Here is a 15,681-nt window from a genome sequence, read left to right on the forward strand (position 1 = left end):
AAAAAGTGCTCAACAATGAAAATATATCAAAAGTCAGCTTGAAGAGGCTCTCACTAAGCAAATATGGGAAATTATGAGCAATAATTCTAATCAATATAGATAATAACAAATAATAATATTAATGGATTACAATTCATTGAATAAAATAAGAATCCATTTGTTCATGCTGATAGTTGCCTAATTAACTAAAGAAGGAAAGAGTTTTCTTATAATACTGTCATATAATAAATGTAGATGATTGGCAAAAATTGAATATGGACTATAGATTAGAAAATAGTATTATGTCAGGTTATATTTTTGAATTTATAATTTCATTATAATTTTATAAAATAACTTTTATGTTCTAAGAAAATACACACTAAATAATTATGGATAAAGGGTTATAATATCTGCACCTAATTTTCAAATGATTCAGGAAAAATTTTAAATGTATATACATTTGCATACTTGCCCTTTCAATATGGCCCATGAAGTAGTGTAGTATGTTTACTTCCTTATGAGATACCATCTAGCCATCAGATTTCTCCTCTTCGGAATATCAGGCTGATATGTGCTCAGGGATTTTAGAACAAAGACATGTTTCCCAGCTGTTCCTGAGATACATCTGCCATCCAGGCAGGGATTGCTATTTTATTACCAGAAGTGATTGTGGCCAAATGTTGTGGTTTAAGACCATATATGTATTTACCTAAGTGAAATTCAGAACCTTCCAAAACCAGACCAGAGAGACTAACCATTGAAATGAAGGATTAGGACACTTTTCCAGTGCTTAGAGGGAAGAAACTCAACTTGATACTAACCTCATTGATCAATACACTATTAAAGGTACCTTTAGACTCTTTTTAGAAGACAATACCCAAGAAGATCTTAAAACAATAACTGACCTCCAAGCCCAGGTCGCAGCCGGTTGTCATAGCCATCCAGAAGACGATCCAAGATTCTGGTGAAGATAGTGATGTTGTCGGTGCTGTCATCAGGAATATCTGGAGCATGCTTTGGAGAGAGTCTGAGGCAGTGGAAGAAAATGAGACACAAAACAATAGTTCTTAATAGCAAATACTTACATGTCTAAACACTTTAATTCAAGAAAATATCAATCAGTAGATTTGGCCAGTTAAATGGCTTTGAACCTCTCAAACCAGCAAGTACTTTGGCATGAGCTTTAGCAAACATATGGTCCACCCCTAAACCAGTGGTAAAGAAAAACCAGTAGAAACCTTAGACAGGATGTCTGTGGGAATAATACCTGGCATAAAGTTCATTTATCAAAGTTTATTTCATGAACAAGAGGGCCCCAAAATAAAGACGGTAGGTCTTGGTTTTACCCATTCTTACTTTGGATCCAGAAGGTGGCCATTACTAGATATATAATAACTATTCCTAGCATCTAGTTAATCAGAACAATAAAAGACATAGCATAACAGTTGAGAGGAATCTTGAGAGGCAGTCAATATGTCTTCTTTAGAGAGAAAAAATCTACAGAATAGTATGTATGCATGTGTTACTTGCTCAGTCATGTTCGACTTTTTTGTGATCCCATGGACTGTAGCACCCCAGGCTCCTCTGTTCGTGGAATTCTCCAGGCAAGAACAGTGGAGTGGGTTGCCATTTCCTACTCCAGGGTATCTTCCCAACCCAGGGATCAAACCTGGGTCTCCTGCATTGCAGGTATACTCTTTAACATCTGAGCCACTAGGGAAGCACATGGAATAGTAGGAACATCTAAACTGAATAGTTCTCACTCTACACTGCCAGCTAGCTGGTAAACTGTCAAAAGCCATTTTGAACACCAATTTCCTTAATTCATAAACCTAATTCAATTCATGTAATCATTCAATGCATCTTTAATGAGCATCAACTATGTGCCTATAGAAAAAAGCAGAGCAGAAAAAAAAAGGTAAAATAAGGCAAGTAATCTCTCCCTTGCTTACAGGTGTGCTGAGAGAATCAAATGATAAAAAATAGATACACATGGAATGAAAAGGGGAATTAGGTTTAACTAGACTGGAGACAAGAATTGGAATTTATTAGTTGAGTGACCATAAGCAAGTCACATAACACCTCTTGTAACAGCTTTCTCATTTTGAAAATTAAAATAACTTCACAGATATGTTGTATTAATATTAAATAATATATTAAAATTTCCAGATTTAATGTTTAATATCTAAATGTATTCAAAATTTGTTTTGTCTTCTTTAAGATAGTAGTTTATGCACTCAAATACACTGAAGTGAAGTGAAGTCACTTAGTCGTCTCCAACCCTTTGTGACCCCATGGGCTCAAATACATTATTCAAATATAAATAATGACAAAATATAAGCACCCTCATCTGCCAAAGCCATAAGGAAAGCTTTGGCCAAGAGGCACTGGAAACCAGTGAGACTAGAGATGATTGGCTGTTTTAGTGAAAAGAGTACCAGAAATGATACAGACACCTTATTTGGAAGGGGATAAAAGAAGGAAACCATAGTGCAGAGCTAACAAACTGACATCAATATGTTGAGGAGATAAATACAGACACCCTGTCAGGTCTCAGCTCACATTTGGCTTAATCTCCAATATTCTGAATTCATCTTGCATGGGCTGTGGGGAGAGAGGCTGTGGGAGCTTAATTGATTTTGTGAAAACCTCTTTCTCATTTTCCCTTAACTCTCACTGTGGGGAATCTTGACCCTGGTTAGCCTAATTTGATTCCTGGGAAACAGGTCTAGGAATTGAATGAAAAGCCATTTTTTGGATTACTGGAGGGGGATAAAAAGCAGAATCATCAGAGAGTCATAGACAAGCTATAAAGGGCTTCAGAGATTACCTACTCCAGGTGGATCTATATATGGGAATTGTAAAGCCCCTGAACATAATTTTTAATTTCGGTCCAGAATTCTTGAATATAAGGTCCATATACTGTGCTACCTCTTTTACTGAAATAATAAGTTCCTTGACGATGCATTTCTACCCCCCTGCTGACTCTGTTTTGATTTGTTAGCAGCATTAGTCACTAATAACTTTTAAACTTTTAAGTCAAAAATCAATGCTTAATGTCATTCCAAAAACAATTTTCAATAGATTGCTCTATGATTTTGATTACTTGACTTGATTACTAATAAAATTTTCTCCCAATGTGCTCTAAATTATTGCATGGGCAGCTGGAAGCTGGTTTAATTTAGAACCCAAGTTAGAACGCTCTCTTTTTCAATAACTGAACTGCAACAAGCTGAAGCTGCTATAGTTTGTACCCATTCAAAATAGTTTGGAGGAACAACAAAGCATTATGGTATGTCAGGATTACGGAGGACTTTAGAGATCATGTAAGTATTTCCCTTCACTTTACAGATGGATGGCCTGAGACACCAACAAAAGAAAGGGATTGTTTAAAGCCATATGCATATTACGTTGATGAGACTGATGCAATAACCATGCTTGCTTTGCCTTCTATCTATCATTACTGGCTGGACAAAATATATTAATAATGCATCATTAAAAAAGAAAATGATGTTACTAATACATTATCTATAGGTTAGGCAAGTTTAGTCATTTATCGAGTCCTAAAAATGGAAAAGTGGTAAATAAAAAGAACTAGGGTCAGATGAACAGAGTTTTAGTTCTGACTCCCACTACCCAATCATGTGAACTATTTCCTTGCATGCAAAATAGGGATAGGATAATGCTTTTGGAAGAAATAAGTAAAGAAGATAATAAACATAAAATTACTTTGTAAATGGTAAAACTCAACATACATTGAGAATGATCATTCATTTTTCCCCAAACTCCTGAAAATGCAATGCTGCTGCTGCTAAGTCGCTTCAGTTGTGTCTGATTCTGTGCGACCCCATAGACGGCAGCCCACCAGGCTCCCCCGTCCTTGGGATTCTAAGAACACTGGAGTGGGTTGCCATTTCCTTCTCCAATGGATGAAAGTGAAAAGTGAAAAGTGAAAAGTGAAAGTGAAGTCACTCAGTCGTGTCTAACTCTTCACGACCCCATGGACTGCAGCCTATTCAGGCTCCTCCGTCCATGGGATTTTCCAGGCAAGAACACTGGAGTGGGTTGCCATTGCCTTCTCCAGACACCTGTGAAAGACATGCACTTTTATGCTATGGGAAAAGCTCACTGAGCGATTAAGTTCAGGATAAGTAAATAATATCAGTTCAACCACATTGAGGAAGCACCTTAATGTGCTTATGTCAGGGGGAAGCAGAAGAGTCACAGATGAGGAGTTGCTGATGCAGTTCATCAAACAACCCAAAGACAGGAGAAATTTACTTCATTAAAAGGTTGGCATCTTTTTCTAATACTGTATATCTCCTAGGGGAGAACAGATTTTAAAGATAAAAAAAATTCAAACTTACTATGCAGAAAGTAGTATTAACAAGATATATTCATAATATATAAAGAAATATAATATATATATTGGATTCTATAATATATAAGGAACTCATACAACTCAATAGCAAAAGGAAAAAAAATCCAATTACAAAATCGTCAAAGAAACTGAGTAGGCATTTTTCCAAAGAAGACACAAACAAATGGCCAACAATTATTGTTGTTCAACATCAATAATCATCAGATAAAAGCAAATCAAAACCACAATAAAATATCAACTCACCTTTTAGAATGACTTTTTATCAAAAAGACAAGAGATAACAAATGTTGGCAAGGATGTGAAGAAACAGGAACTTTCATGCACTGTTGGTGAGAATGTAAATTGCTACAGCTATTATTGTCCAACTCAGTGGACAATGAGGATTAACTCTCCTAGTTCAGTTCAGTTGCTCAGCCGTGTCCAACTCTTTGCGACCCCATGGACTGCAGCACACCACACTTCCCTGTCCTTCACCATCTCCCAGAACTTGCTCAAACTCATGTCCATTGAGTCAGTGATGCCATCCAACCATCTCATCCTCTGTCATCCCCTTCTCCTCCTGCCTTCAATCTTTCCCAGCATCAGGGTCTTTTCCAGTGAGTCAGTTCTTCACATCAGGTGGCCAAAGTATTGGAGTTTCAGCTTCAGCATCAGTCCTTCCAATGAATGTTCAGGACTGATCTCCTTTAGGATGGACTGGTTGGATCTCCTTGCAGTCCAAGGGACTCTCAAGAGTCTTCTCCAACACCACAAAGCATCAATTCTTCAGTGCTCAGTTTTCTTTATAGTCCAACTCTCACATCCATACATGACTACTGGAAAAACCATAGCTTTGACTAGACGGACCTTTGTTGGCAAAATAATGTCTCTGCTTTTTAATACGCTGTCTAGGTTGGTCATAGCTTTTCTTCCAAGGAGCAAGGACCTTTTACTTTCATGGCTGCAGTCACCATCTGCAGTGATTTTGGAGCCGCCCAAAATAAAGTCTGTCACTGTTTCCTTTGTTTCCACATCTATTTTCCATGAAGTGAGGGGACCAGATGCCATGATCTTAGTTTTCTGAATGTTGAGTTTTAAGTCACCTTTTTCACTGTGTGATATCATTTCTATGTGGAACTAAAAAAAAATTAACTTGTGCAAATAGACACTAGAATGGTGGTTACCAGAGATTGGGGGGTGGTAAGGAACTGGGGAGATGTCATTTAAGGCTACAAACTTACAAGTAGTAGATAAGTTCTGGGGGTGTGAGATACAACACAGTGACTATAGTCAACAATATTATATTATAAACTTCAAAGTTACTAAGAAACTATGTGACATGATAGAGACATAAGCTAACTCTACTATATCATATTGCAATATATATAAATGTATCAAAATATAACACTTTACACCTTAAATTTACACAATGCTATTAATATGTGTCAATTATATCTCAATTTTTTAAAAAAGTATGTTTTAAAAATTCCTGTTCAGATCATGTGGTTTTCTGTGAATCTGCATTCCATTCCCCATATACTTTTTTTTTCATTTATTTTTATTAGTTGGAGGCTAATTACTTTACAATATTGTAGTGGTTTTTGCCATACATTGACATGAATCAGCCATGGATTTACATGTGTTCCCCATCCCGATCCCCGCTCCCGCCTCCCTCCCCACCCCATCCCTCCCATATACTTTTACAGCTGCAAATTCTAGTACTTTTTCTGACCAGAAACAATAGCCATATCAGATTATTTACCATTTCCCCATACCCCTCATGTTTCTATTTTCCAGGTCCAGTCATTCTGATAAGTGGAAGGGTCAAGCTAAAAATTCAGCACTAGGGATACCAGCTACATACTCGGAACTCAGTAACATACATTCTAATATTTTTACAGAAGCCACTTAAGAAAAAAGAATAAATGTATTTTTGGCTAGAATATGCACAATCCATCTCAGACAGCTGTCCTTTTCTTAAATGGCACCCATAGATTTGTTCTGAAACTAAAGAAGTATTATTTTAAGACACACACATTCACTATGTACTCTGCCTGTTCACACTCTTCGCTGAATTAAAGTAAAATTAAAACCAAGTCCTTCCTACCTTCTTAGTAACTAAAAGCCACGGCTTCACAGAAACACACAGGAAGATCTGACTACTGTATGTTCTGAATGATTAAATACCAAGGTACCATACCTTAGAGATATGATTTCATATGTGAATGTAAGCAGACATACCTCAACACAAAATGGGTTGTATTCTAAATTTGCAAAGAAATAAAGGTCCATTCTTCCTTTGAAATGATGCCATAAAAGGTAGTTAGTCTTTTAGGCAAGGCTACACAAGTCCTTATTTCTCATAATTTGTCTGAATGATTGTAATTGTCAATGCACGAGCACTATTTTAGCAACATTTCTCATTAAGCAGACTTTCATAGGCCAGCCTGAGAACCATTTATAACACTGCCTATGTGGAGAAAAGAATTAAGATACAAATGAAGGGAAACTACAGTACTAGGAATATTCTCTTCTCCACTATTATTATTTACTCTCTATCCCACATCCATGGCCACGACCAAAGCAATGAGCTGGTCATGAGCTCAAATCTCTCAGTCAATCCCAGTGGCTAGTATCCTTGGAGTGGAGAGTCCTGAGAGTCATCATCTTAACCAAGAGATCACATTTTACCATCAGTAATACTGAGACACTGCTGCCTCCTGACATGATACAATAGGAAGTCAGAGCATCACTTACCAAGTATTCTTGACCCTGGCTTCAAATGTCCAGCTCTGTCCTGTGTTACAAATTCTATGTTTCTACTTCAAAATGGAAAATGATACTTCTTATTTCTCTAGGTCCTATAAGAAAATTACACTTGCCCCATTGTAGCACTGGCCAGGCAGTCATGTGGCTGAGATATTAAATATTCAGAGGGTGGGGGGGTTACTATACCTAAGTAAATGTTCATGTACACAAAATATATGGAGATGTTCCTAATTTTTACTTAAAGGTGACCAAACACATGAAAAGCAATACATTGTAGCAATTAATAGCATGTACTCTGAAGCCAGACTGGGTTTCTGTTCTGGCTCTGCCACTTTTAAACTATGTGAGCTTTGGCAAGTTACTTGACTTCTATTTTATCTCTGAAACAGGAATAATAGCAGCACCTAGTTAGCAGATCTGTTATAAGGATTATATGAATTAACATATGTAAAGCACTTAGAATAGTGCTTGGCACATAGTAAGAGTTATTTAAGTATAAGCTCTAAAGTAACATGATAGAATATGAAAACTAAAAATAAAGTATTGAACTAAGTTTCAAAAAATCTAGAGAGCAAAGGAGAGTACCAAGTTTTAAGCAATGTGGGGAAAACTGTATCATGTGAGGAGACAAGTTGAAAGTGATGAGAGTTATCCTGTAGACAAGAAAGCATGGAGTAGCTCTGAGAGGAAGGAAGTGTGAAATAGGAAGGAAGTGTCACAGGAGCCTAAAACAGGTAGGCATTAGAGGAAGGTGGATTTATAGGTGGTTCAATATAGGAAGCACTTTCCCATCCCTAGACCTATATGCCCATGGTAGTAATGCAGTTTACTACTGGATCATAAAGCATAATGCAAGAAGGATTCTTGGTCAGGATAAGAGCTTAGGACTTACGGCTTCTCAGGTCCCACATCTGGCTCTTAAATTTTAAGATTTGGAGATTGAATGGTAAGAGTATTAACATATCGATTCCATAATAGAGATTATATACACACAGAAGAGACTGGACTTTACATACTTGCACTTCAATCAAAATTAGCTTGAGACACACCCACTCAACATGTGCCCTACCTTTTCGCATTTTTCACTGAGTTAAAATAAAAACCAAATCCTTCATGTTTCTCTTAGTATTTATTGGGTTGGCCAAAAAGTTCATTCGGGATTTTTTGTAAGATGATATGGAAAAACCCAAACGAACTTTTTGGCCAACCCAATACATGTGTAGCCACAGGTGCCAGTTTATTCTGAGGTTAAGAGAACCAAGAAAATATATTTCATGATGAAAGCAGACACTTAGGAGAACCTTTGGAACAGTGGCACCAAGTCAGGCTATGAATATGACAAGGAGATAATTAATTCAACCATTTCCTCTTAAATTCACAATATCTGCCCACCACTGCCACTACTATGGAATCTTGATGCAGAAAAAGTGGTGATTTGGTGTCATGTGAGGCCTTGTGCTCTTGCCTGGAAAACCCCATGGACAGAGAAGCCTGGTGGGCTGCAGTCCATGGGGTTGCGAAGAGTCGGACACAACTGAGCGACTTCGCTTTCACTTTTCACTTTTATGCACTGGAGAAGGAAATGGCAACCCACTCCAGTGTTCTTGCCTGGAGAGTCCCAGGGATGGGGTCACAGAGAGTCAGACACGACTGAAGTGACTTAGCAAGGCCTTGTGCCCAGTGTCTATCATTCCTTCTTCCAGATATATTATATACTCATGTTCAACCTGTTCGCTTTCTTATAAGGATAACTTATATGAACTATATCAGCAGGGCTGCCACAGCCTCTGGCTTCAAGTAGGCAGAAGACCAGAGGGAAGAAGAAGGGGAAAGTGTGGGTATGTAATCTCTTAGCTCTCTCTCTGTGAAAGCTCCTCCACTAAAGATCTCTGCACTCTTAAAAAGACTTGTTTTATATGACATACTTGCTGCTGGCCTTAGGTTCTTGCTCTAGTCCTTGGAGTGTACCTATATCCAGATCATACCTTTACAATTAGTCCCTTTGCAAACGTACTCTCCTCAAATAGTCTTAACTGAAATTCCCCATCTGTTTTCTTTGGGATCCTGACTGATACACATCTCAGGTTTCAACAAATTACAGTCAGACCAGGATAGTTGTTGTTCAGTCATGTCTGACTCTTCGTGATTCTATGGACTGCAGCACACCGGGCTTCCCTGTCCTTCACTATCTCCCAGAGCTTGCTCAAACTCATGTCCATTGAGTCGGTGATGCCATCCAACCATCTGTCGCCCCCTTCTCCTCCTGCTTTCAGTCTTTCCCAGCATCAGGGTCTTTTCCAATGAGTCAGTTCTTCACATCAGGTGGCCAAAGTATTGGAGCTTCAGCATCAGCCCTTCCAATGAATATTCAGGGTTGATTTCCTTAAGGATTCACTGGTTTGATCTCTTTGCTGTCCAAGGGACTCCCAAGAGCCTTCTCCAGCACCACAGTTCAAAGGCATCAATTCTTTGGTGCTCAACCTTTTTTATTGTCCAGCTCTCACATCCATACATGACTACTGGAAAAACCACAGCTTTGACTATACGGACCTTTGTCGGCAGAGTAATGTCTCTGCTTTTTAACATACTATCTAGGTTTGTCATTTCTTTTCTTCCAAAGAGCAAGGGCCTTTTAATTTCATGGCAGCAGTCACTGTCCACAGTGATTTTGGAACCCCAAAAAACAAAGTCTGTCACTGCTTCCATTGTTTCCCCTTCTATTTGCCATGACGTAATGGGACCAGATGCCATAATCTTCATTTTTTGAATGTTGGGTTTTAAGCCAGCTTTTTCACTCTCCTCTTTCACCTTCATCAAGAGGCTCTTTAATTCCTCTTTGCTTTCTGTCATTAGAGTTGTGTCATCTGCATATCTGAGGTTATTGATATTTCTCCCTGCAATCTCAATATACAGACTGGGATAGAAGATCCATTTGGCATTTACTTGCTACTTAGCTTGACCCATCATTAAGTTGCTTATATTCAACAATTTTGACCCAGAGTAATGATATTTTCATAATGGTCCAACCTAACACTTTTCACACATACAGTTCTCAGTTGTTAATGGTCAAAATACTGAGCCAGGAAACAGGAGTGTAAGAAACATATTACAGGAAGCTGAAATTGTTCCTTGCAGCTTTTCTTTAAAAATATGGGACTAGGAATCAGAGACTGGTGTTTTAGACCTATCTCTACTATTAATTTTCTGTAAATTCTTAGAAAAGTAAATGTCCTTTGTTGGAAGCCAATTTTGTCATGCACAGAATAATGGGTTTTCCCATGTCTGCTATTCTAAAATTTCTGAACCCCATATTCCTAACTATACTGTAAGCTCTTTGAAAACACAGACTGTGTCCCCAGAGTATTGTCCAAACATTCCTTACATCAGAATCATGTAGGCACTTGATAGAAATGCAGATTTTTAGGCACTACCCCCAAATTACTAAATCAAATTCTCCAAGTGTGCAACCTGTTTCCTTGCTTAAGTCTACAGAGAGCCATTGCATTTAGAACATGATTTAAACAAAGTATTGGTTAATAAACCACTGTTGATTTTTGAAGCTGCTTGAGTAGCCAACCATGTGATTTAATTGAATAATCCACTAAAGGTGGATAAAATAATGCAGCAAATGGATTTTATTCAACACACAGAAACATCATTAAGAATGTATGAAAACAAGCAAACAAAAAGTAGCAGCTGTTAAGTATCAGAGCTACCAGCATATATATTATTTTTTCTCTTTTTTTTCATTTATTTTTATTAGTTGGAGGCTAATTACTTTACAATATTGTAGTGGTTTTTGCCATACATTGACATGAATCAGCCATGGATTTACATGTGTTCCCCATCCTGAACCCTCCTCCCACCTCTCTCCCCATCCCATCCCTCCAGCATATACATTTTAATGTTGTATTGGTTTCTATATTTACAGCAAATACAAATATAATGCCAATATTAATATTCAGAGCCAGACTTTTAGTAGTTTTATCTCCTCCAAAGCATGAATTGTATTGGACATGGAAGAAAGTAAAGTCCCCCCAAAAGTTTTTAATATCTCTGTATTAAATACAAGCACTTGTCTCTACTTTTCCAAGCAGGATGTCTTGGCATTCTCTTTAATATAGTTTTCAAAAGGCTCAATCATCTGGCTTGCAAAGCACCAACAGGATATAAGCAAACCAATATAAACAGGAGAGTTGACAACTAACACTGAGGATGGAGACACAAAAAGAAAACAGCAGATCTAGAATAAACATAATGAATGCTCTTTATGATGATCAGAAAGTCACCATGAAGAAGGACTATTCTGTTCAAAATCCTTCTTTAGTATTATTAGATAACATGTGATATATCTTTTAGAGAACTTTATTCTCAGAGTTAAAATTAAAAAGCCTTTAACATTTGAAGAGGTAAGATTCATTTATCTAGAACTTCCATCTTATTTAGAACATCTATCATGCCCAGTGAAATCAGATACATGAGAAGTTAATAAGATAGAATTAGTCCTTTTTTTTTCTTCTACACTGGAATAAAGAGTAAAAAGGGCCTTGTGGGTTAAGTTTCTAAGGACATATTTGTCTAGTTCTATAGCCCTCAGCCCCAGAGATTATCATTGAAAATGCTGATAGAAGATAGAAAGACTTAGAGTACACTCAGATAATTGAATACTACTCAGCCATAACAGCAATGAATGTCACTTAAACTGAGGTGAATGAACCTAGAGCCTGTTATGCAAACTGAAGTAAGTCAGAAAGTGAAAAACAAATATTGTATACTAATGCATATATATGGAATCTGGAAAAATGGCCCAGATGAACCTATTTGCAGAGCAGAAATAGAGACACAGACATAGAGAATGGACTTGTGGACATAGGTGGTGAAGGGCAGGCTGGGATAAATTGGGAGATTGGGATTGGCACATATAATACACTACCACGTGGCAAGGAGATAGCAAGTGGGAACCTGCTGTAACACAGCAAGCTCAGTTCAGTGACTGTGATGACCTGGAGGGGTGAGATGTGGGGGAAGTGGGAGGGAGATTCAAAAGGGTGAGGAGATATATATATACACACCCCCACACCCCCACACACACACTTATGGCTGATTTATGTTGTTGTATGCAGAAACCAACACAACACTGTAAAGCAATTATACTGCAATAAAGAATTAAATTAAAAAAAAAGAGGTGGTATGTATACACAGTGGAATATTACTAAGCCATAAAAAGAACAAAATATTGTCACTTGCAGCAATGTGAATTGATCTAGAGAATATCATACTAAGTACAATAAGTCAGAGAAAGACAAATGTTATGTATCACTTATAAGTGGAATCTGAAAAATAAAATGAATCTCTATACACAAGAGAAACAAACTCACACAGACAGAAAACAAACTGAAGGTTACCAAAGGGGAAAGGGATGGGGGAGGTATAAAAGACCATTGGATTAACGGGTACACAGTGACAAGAATTTATTGGTATATCACAGGGAACAATATTCAATATCTTGTAATAATCTATAATAGAAAATAATCTGAAAAAAAGAATATTTATATAACTGAATCACTTTGCTCTATACCTAAAACTAACACAATATTGTAACTAAACCATACTTAAATTAAAAAAAAAAAAAACTTTGACCAAAGTCAATAATTTATCACAGTCTTCTTTTGTTCTGGGAGTTAAGGACACTTACCCGCCAATATCCTGCTTCACAAAGTCTCCAGGTTCTTGTCGCCTTGATTCCACTTGGCCAGTTGTTCCAGGGAGAATATTAATCAGGAAGAGAAGCCCAAGGCCAGCCATGTAGAACTGACTCATTTGTGTGATTATCATCTTCTTAGGCACCAACTTGGAGAGATCTGTGAGTTCCATATTCAGAGAAGGAGGAAAGGAATAGAAGACAAAGGGAAGGAGAAAGAAGAGATGAAAAAAAGATTTTATTCAACTCAGAGCCAATTAATTTTCATAATATACAGTTACTAAATGCTTACTGTGACAGGTCTCCCCCAATTCACCAACGCCACCAAAATTCACTCCTGGCATACCTTTCTTTTGATTTTACCAGAGCCCATCCAATAGAAGGTAGTGTAAAGACTGCTCAACATCACTCATTATCAGAGAAATGCAAATAAAAACCACAATGAGGTACCATTTCACGCCAGTCAGGATGGCTGCTATCCAAAAGTCTACAATTAATAAATGCTGGAGAGGGTGTGGAGAAAAGGGAACCCTCTTACACTGTTGGTGGGAATGCAAACTAGTACAGCCACTATGGAGAACAGTGTGGAGATTCCTTAAAAAAAAAACTGGAAATAGAACTGCCATGTGACCCAGCAATCCCACTCCTGGGCATACACACCAAGGAAACCAGACCTGAAAGAGAGACGTGCACCCCAATGTTCATCACAGCACTGTTTATAATAGTCAGGACATGGAAGCAACCTAGATGCCCATCAGCAGACGAATGGATAAGGAAGCTATGGTACATATACACAATGGAATATTACTCAGCCATTAAAAAGAATACATTTGAATCAGTTCTAATGAGATGGATGAAACTGGAGCCCATTATACAGAGTGAAGTAAGCCAGAAAGATAAACACCAAAACAGTATACTAATGCATATATATGGAATTTAAAAAGATGTTAAGGATAACCCTGTATGCGAGACAGCAAAAGAGACACAGATGTATTGAACAGACTTTTGGACTCTGTGGGAGAAGGTGAGGGTGGGATGTTCTGAGAGAATAGCATTGAAACAAGTATACTATCAAGGGTGAAACAGATCACCAGCCCAGGTTGGATGCATGAGACAAGTGCTCAGGGCTGGTGCACTGGGAAGACCCAGAGGGATGGGATGGGGAGGGAGGTGGGAGGGGGGATCGGGATGGGGAATACATGTAAATCCATGGCTGATTCATGTCAATGTATGGCAAAAAACACTACAATATTGTAAAATAATTAGCCTTCAACTAATGAAAATAAATGAAAAAAAATAAAGGGAAAAAAAAAGACTCTGAATCAGTAATCAGAAGTCTTAGACTACAATTTCATCTTTTTCCCTGTCTTCCTCTGACTAGGTGAGTCACAGAACTTCTCTCAGCCTCAGTTACCTCTTATAATCCAAGATCCTAAAATAACCTCTCATTTTCACTTTATTTCCCTCCAATCATGTTTGATTTCTTACTATCACAAATGTCTTTTCATGAGTATTTGTGTAATATTGTAGAAAATCTTAGGATATTAAGACCTGGAATCTCTTTATAGAATTTTTGGGATTGATTCTCATCTTGATATGGTTAGACGGTTTTCGAAAATATCAAAAGGCCTGGAGTAGAGGGACTGTTTCCTCCTCTGAATCAGATTGAGAAACTGCTGAATGATGAGACATGATGTTTTCCCATAAAGCGATATCTGAGGGCACAGCCAATCCAAAATAGGGCCACAACATAAAGAAGAAATCCAAGCCTAGTCTCCTGGTACAGAAGTCCCTCCATGGTCAGCAGACTATACTGATTATGTGATTTAGAGTTGTCTATATGCAAGGCTGTTTTATGAACTCTGGCTTGGTGGAGGTTTACCCAGGATATGGGGTTAAGAAAACAGTGTAGAGGCACTTGCTTGTACCCTTATGGCCTTTTAGAATCTGAGACATTGACCACCTGAAGAAGATCTAATTCTGACCCAGCACCATACTATTTTTTCATACTCATAGAGGTGGTTTAATTTCCAGAAGGTATAGAGGATATGGAACATTTTTCCCAAGGAAAGCTTATACAAGAGACTAATATGTAAAACAGATACATGCTGAAGAACTATTCTGACTGATGAGAAGATGAAGAAAAAAAGTCTTTCTAAATTGATCCTTCCCCTCCTTGCCCCAAAGCAGCCACTAGGTTCTATATTGGGGCTTCCCTGGTGGCTCAGCTGGTAAAGAATCTTCTTGCAATGCAGGAGACCTGAGTTCGAACCCTAGGTTGGGAAGATCCCCTGGAGAAGGGGTCAGGTACCCACTCCAGTATTCTGGCCTGGAGAATTCCATGGACAGAGGAGCCTGACAGGCTACAGTCCATGGGATCACAAAGAGTGAGACATGACTGAGCAACTTTCACTCACTCACTCAGGTTCTGCTTTAGATTGTCTTCTTAAGTCTGGTACAGGCATAGAATACTATGATATGCAAGACAGATTTCTGACATGGGAAAATGTCCACAGCATAGATAGAAATAGTCACAGTATTAAGTTGCATCATATAAATGTGCCAATATTTGACAATTTTTCTTTCATAAAACAGCAATTTCTAATGCTCAACCTAATAAGTGCTGTGATGATCATGATTCATGAGCTGTATAAGAGTTGACGGCTATTTTACAAAAATCAACAAAAACAGCACAATTAAGAAAACCATAGCATATGAGGAAGAAAATATGGTGCATAAAGAGACAACTCTAAGGCAAGAGAAACACCTGTAGTATGGGCAATAACTCTGACATATGTTCAAACTTTCATAGAACCCAAAGTTTGAAAATCACATGAGAAAGATTAATGCTCAGATAATCATGATTAATAAA

The 15,681-nt window shown here is 37.8% G+C and overlaps 1 protein-coding gene across 3 annotated transcripts in view; it reads right to left on the bottom strand.

The window, feature by feature from the left end:
• GABRA3 (gamma-aminobutyric acid type A receptor subunit alpha3) overlaps positions 1-15,681 on the bottom strand; it is a 228,850-nt gene that overhangs the window by 117,367 nt on the left and 95,802 nt on the right. For all 3 annotated transcript variants that reach the window (XM_043897578.1, XM_043897577.1, XM_043897579.1), the window contains exons 2-3: positions 12,804-12,969; positions 885-1,006 (exon numbers count right to left, since the gene is read on the bottom strand). In XM_043897578.1, coding sequence (XP_043753513.1) covers positions 885-1,006; positions 12,804-12,943 — 262 coding nt within the window. In that variant the 5' untranslated portion in view covers positions 12,944-12,969. The remainder of the gene's footprint in view (positions 1-884; positions 1,007-12,803; positions 12,970-15,681) is intronic.

This window comes from Cervus elaphus, chromosome X (genome assembly GCF_910594005.1).
Source record: "Cervus elaphus chromosome X, mCerEla1.1, whole genome shotgun sequence".
Taxonomy (NCBI): domain Eukaryota; kingdom Metazoa; phylum Chordata; class Mammalia; order Artiodactyla; family Cervidae; genus Cervus; species Cervus elaphus.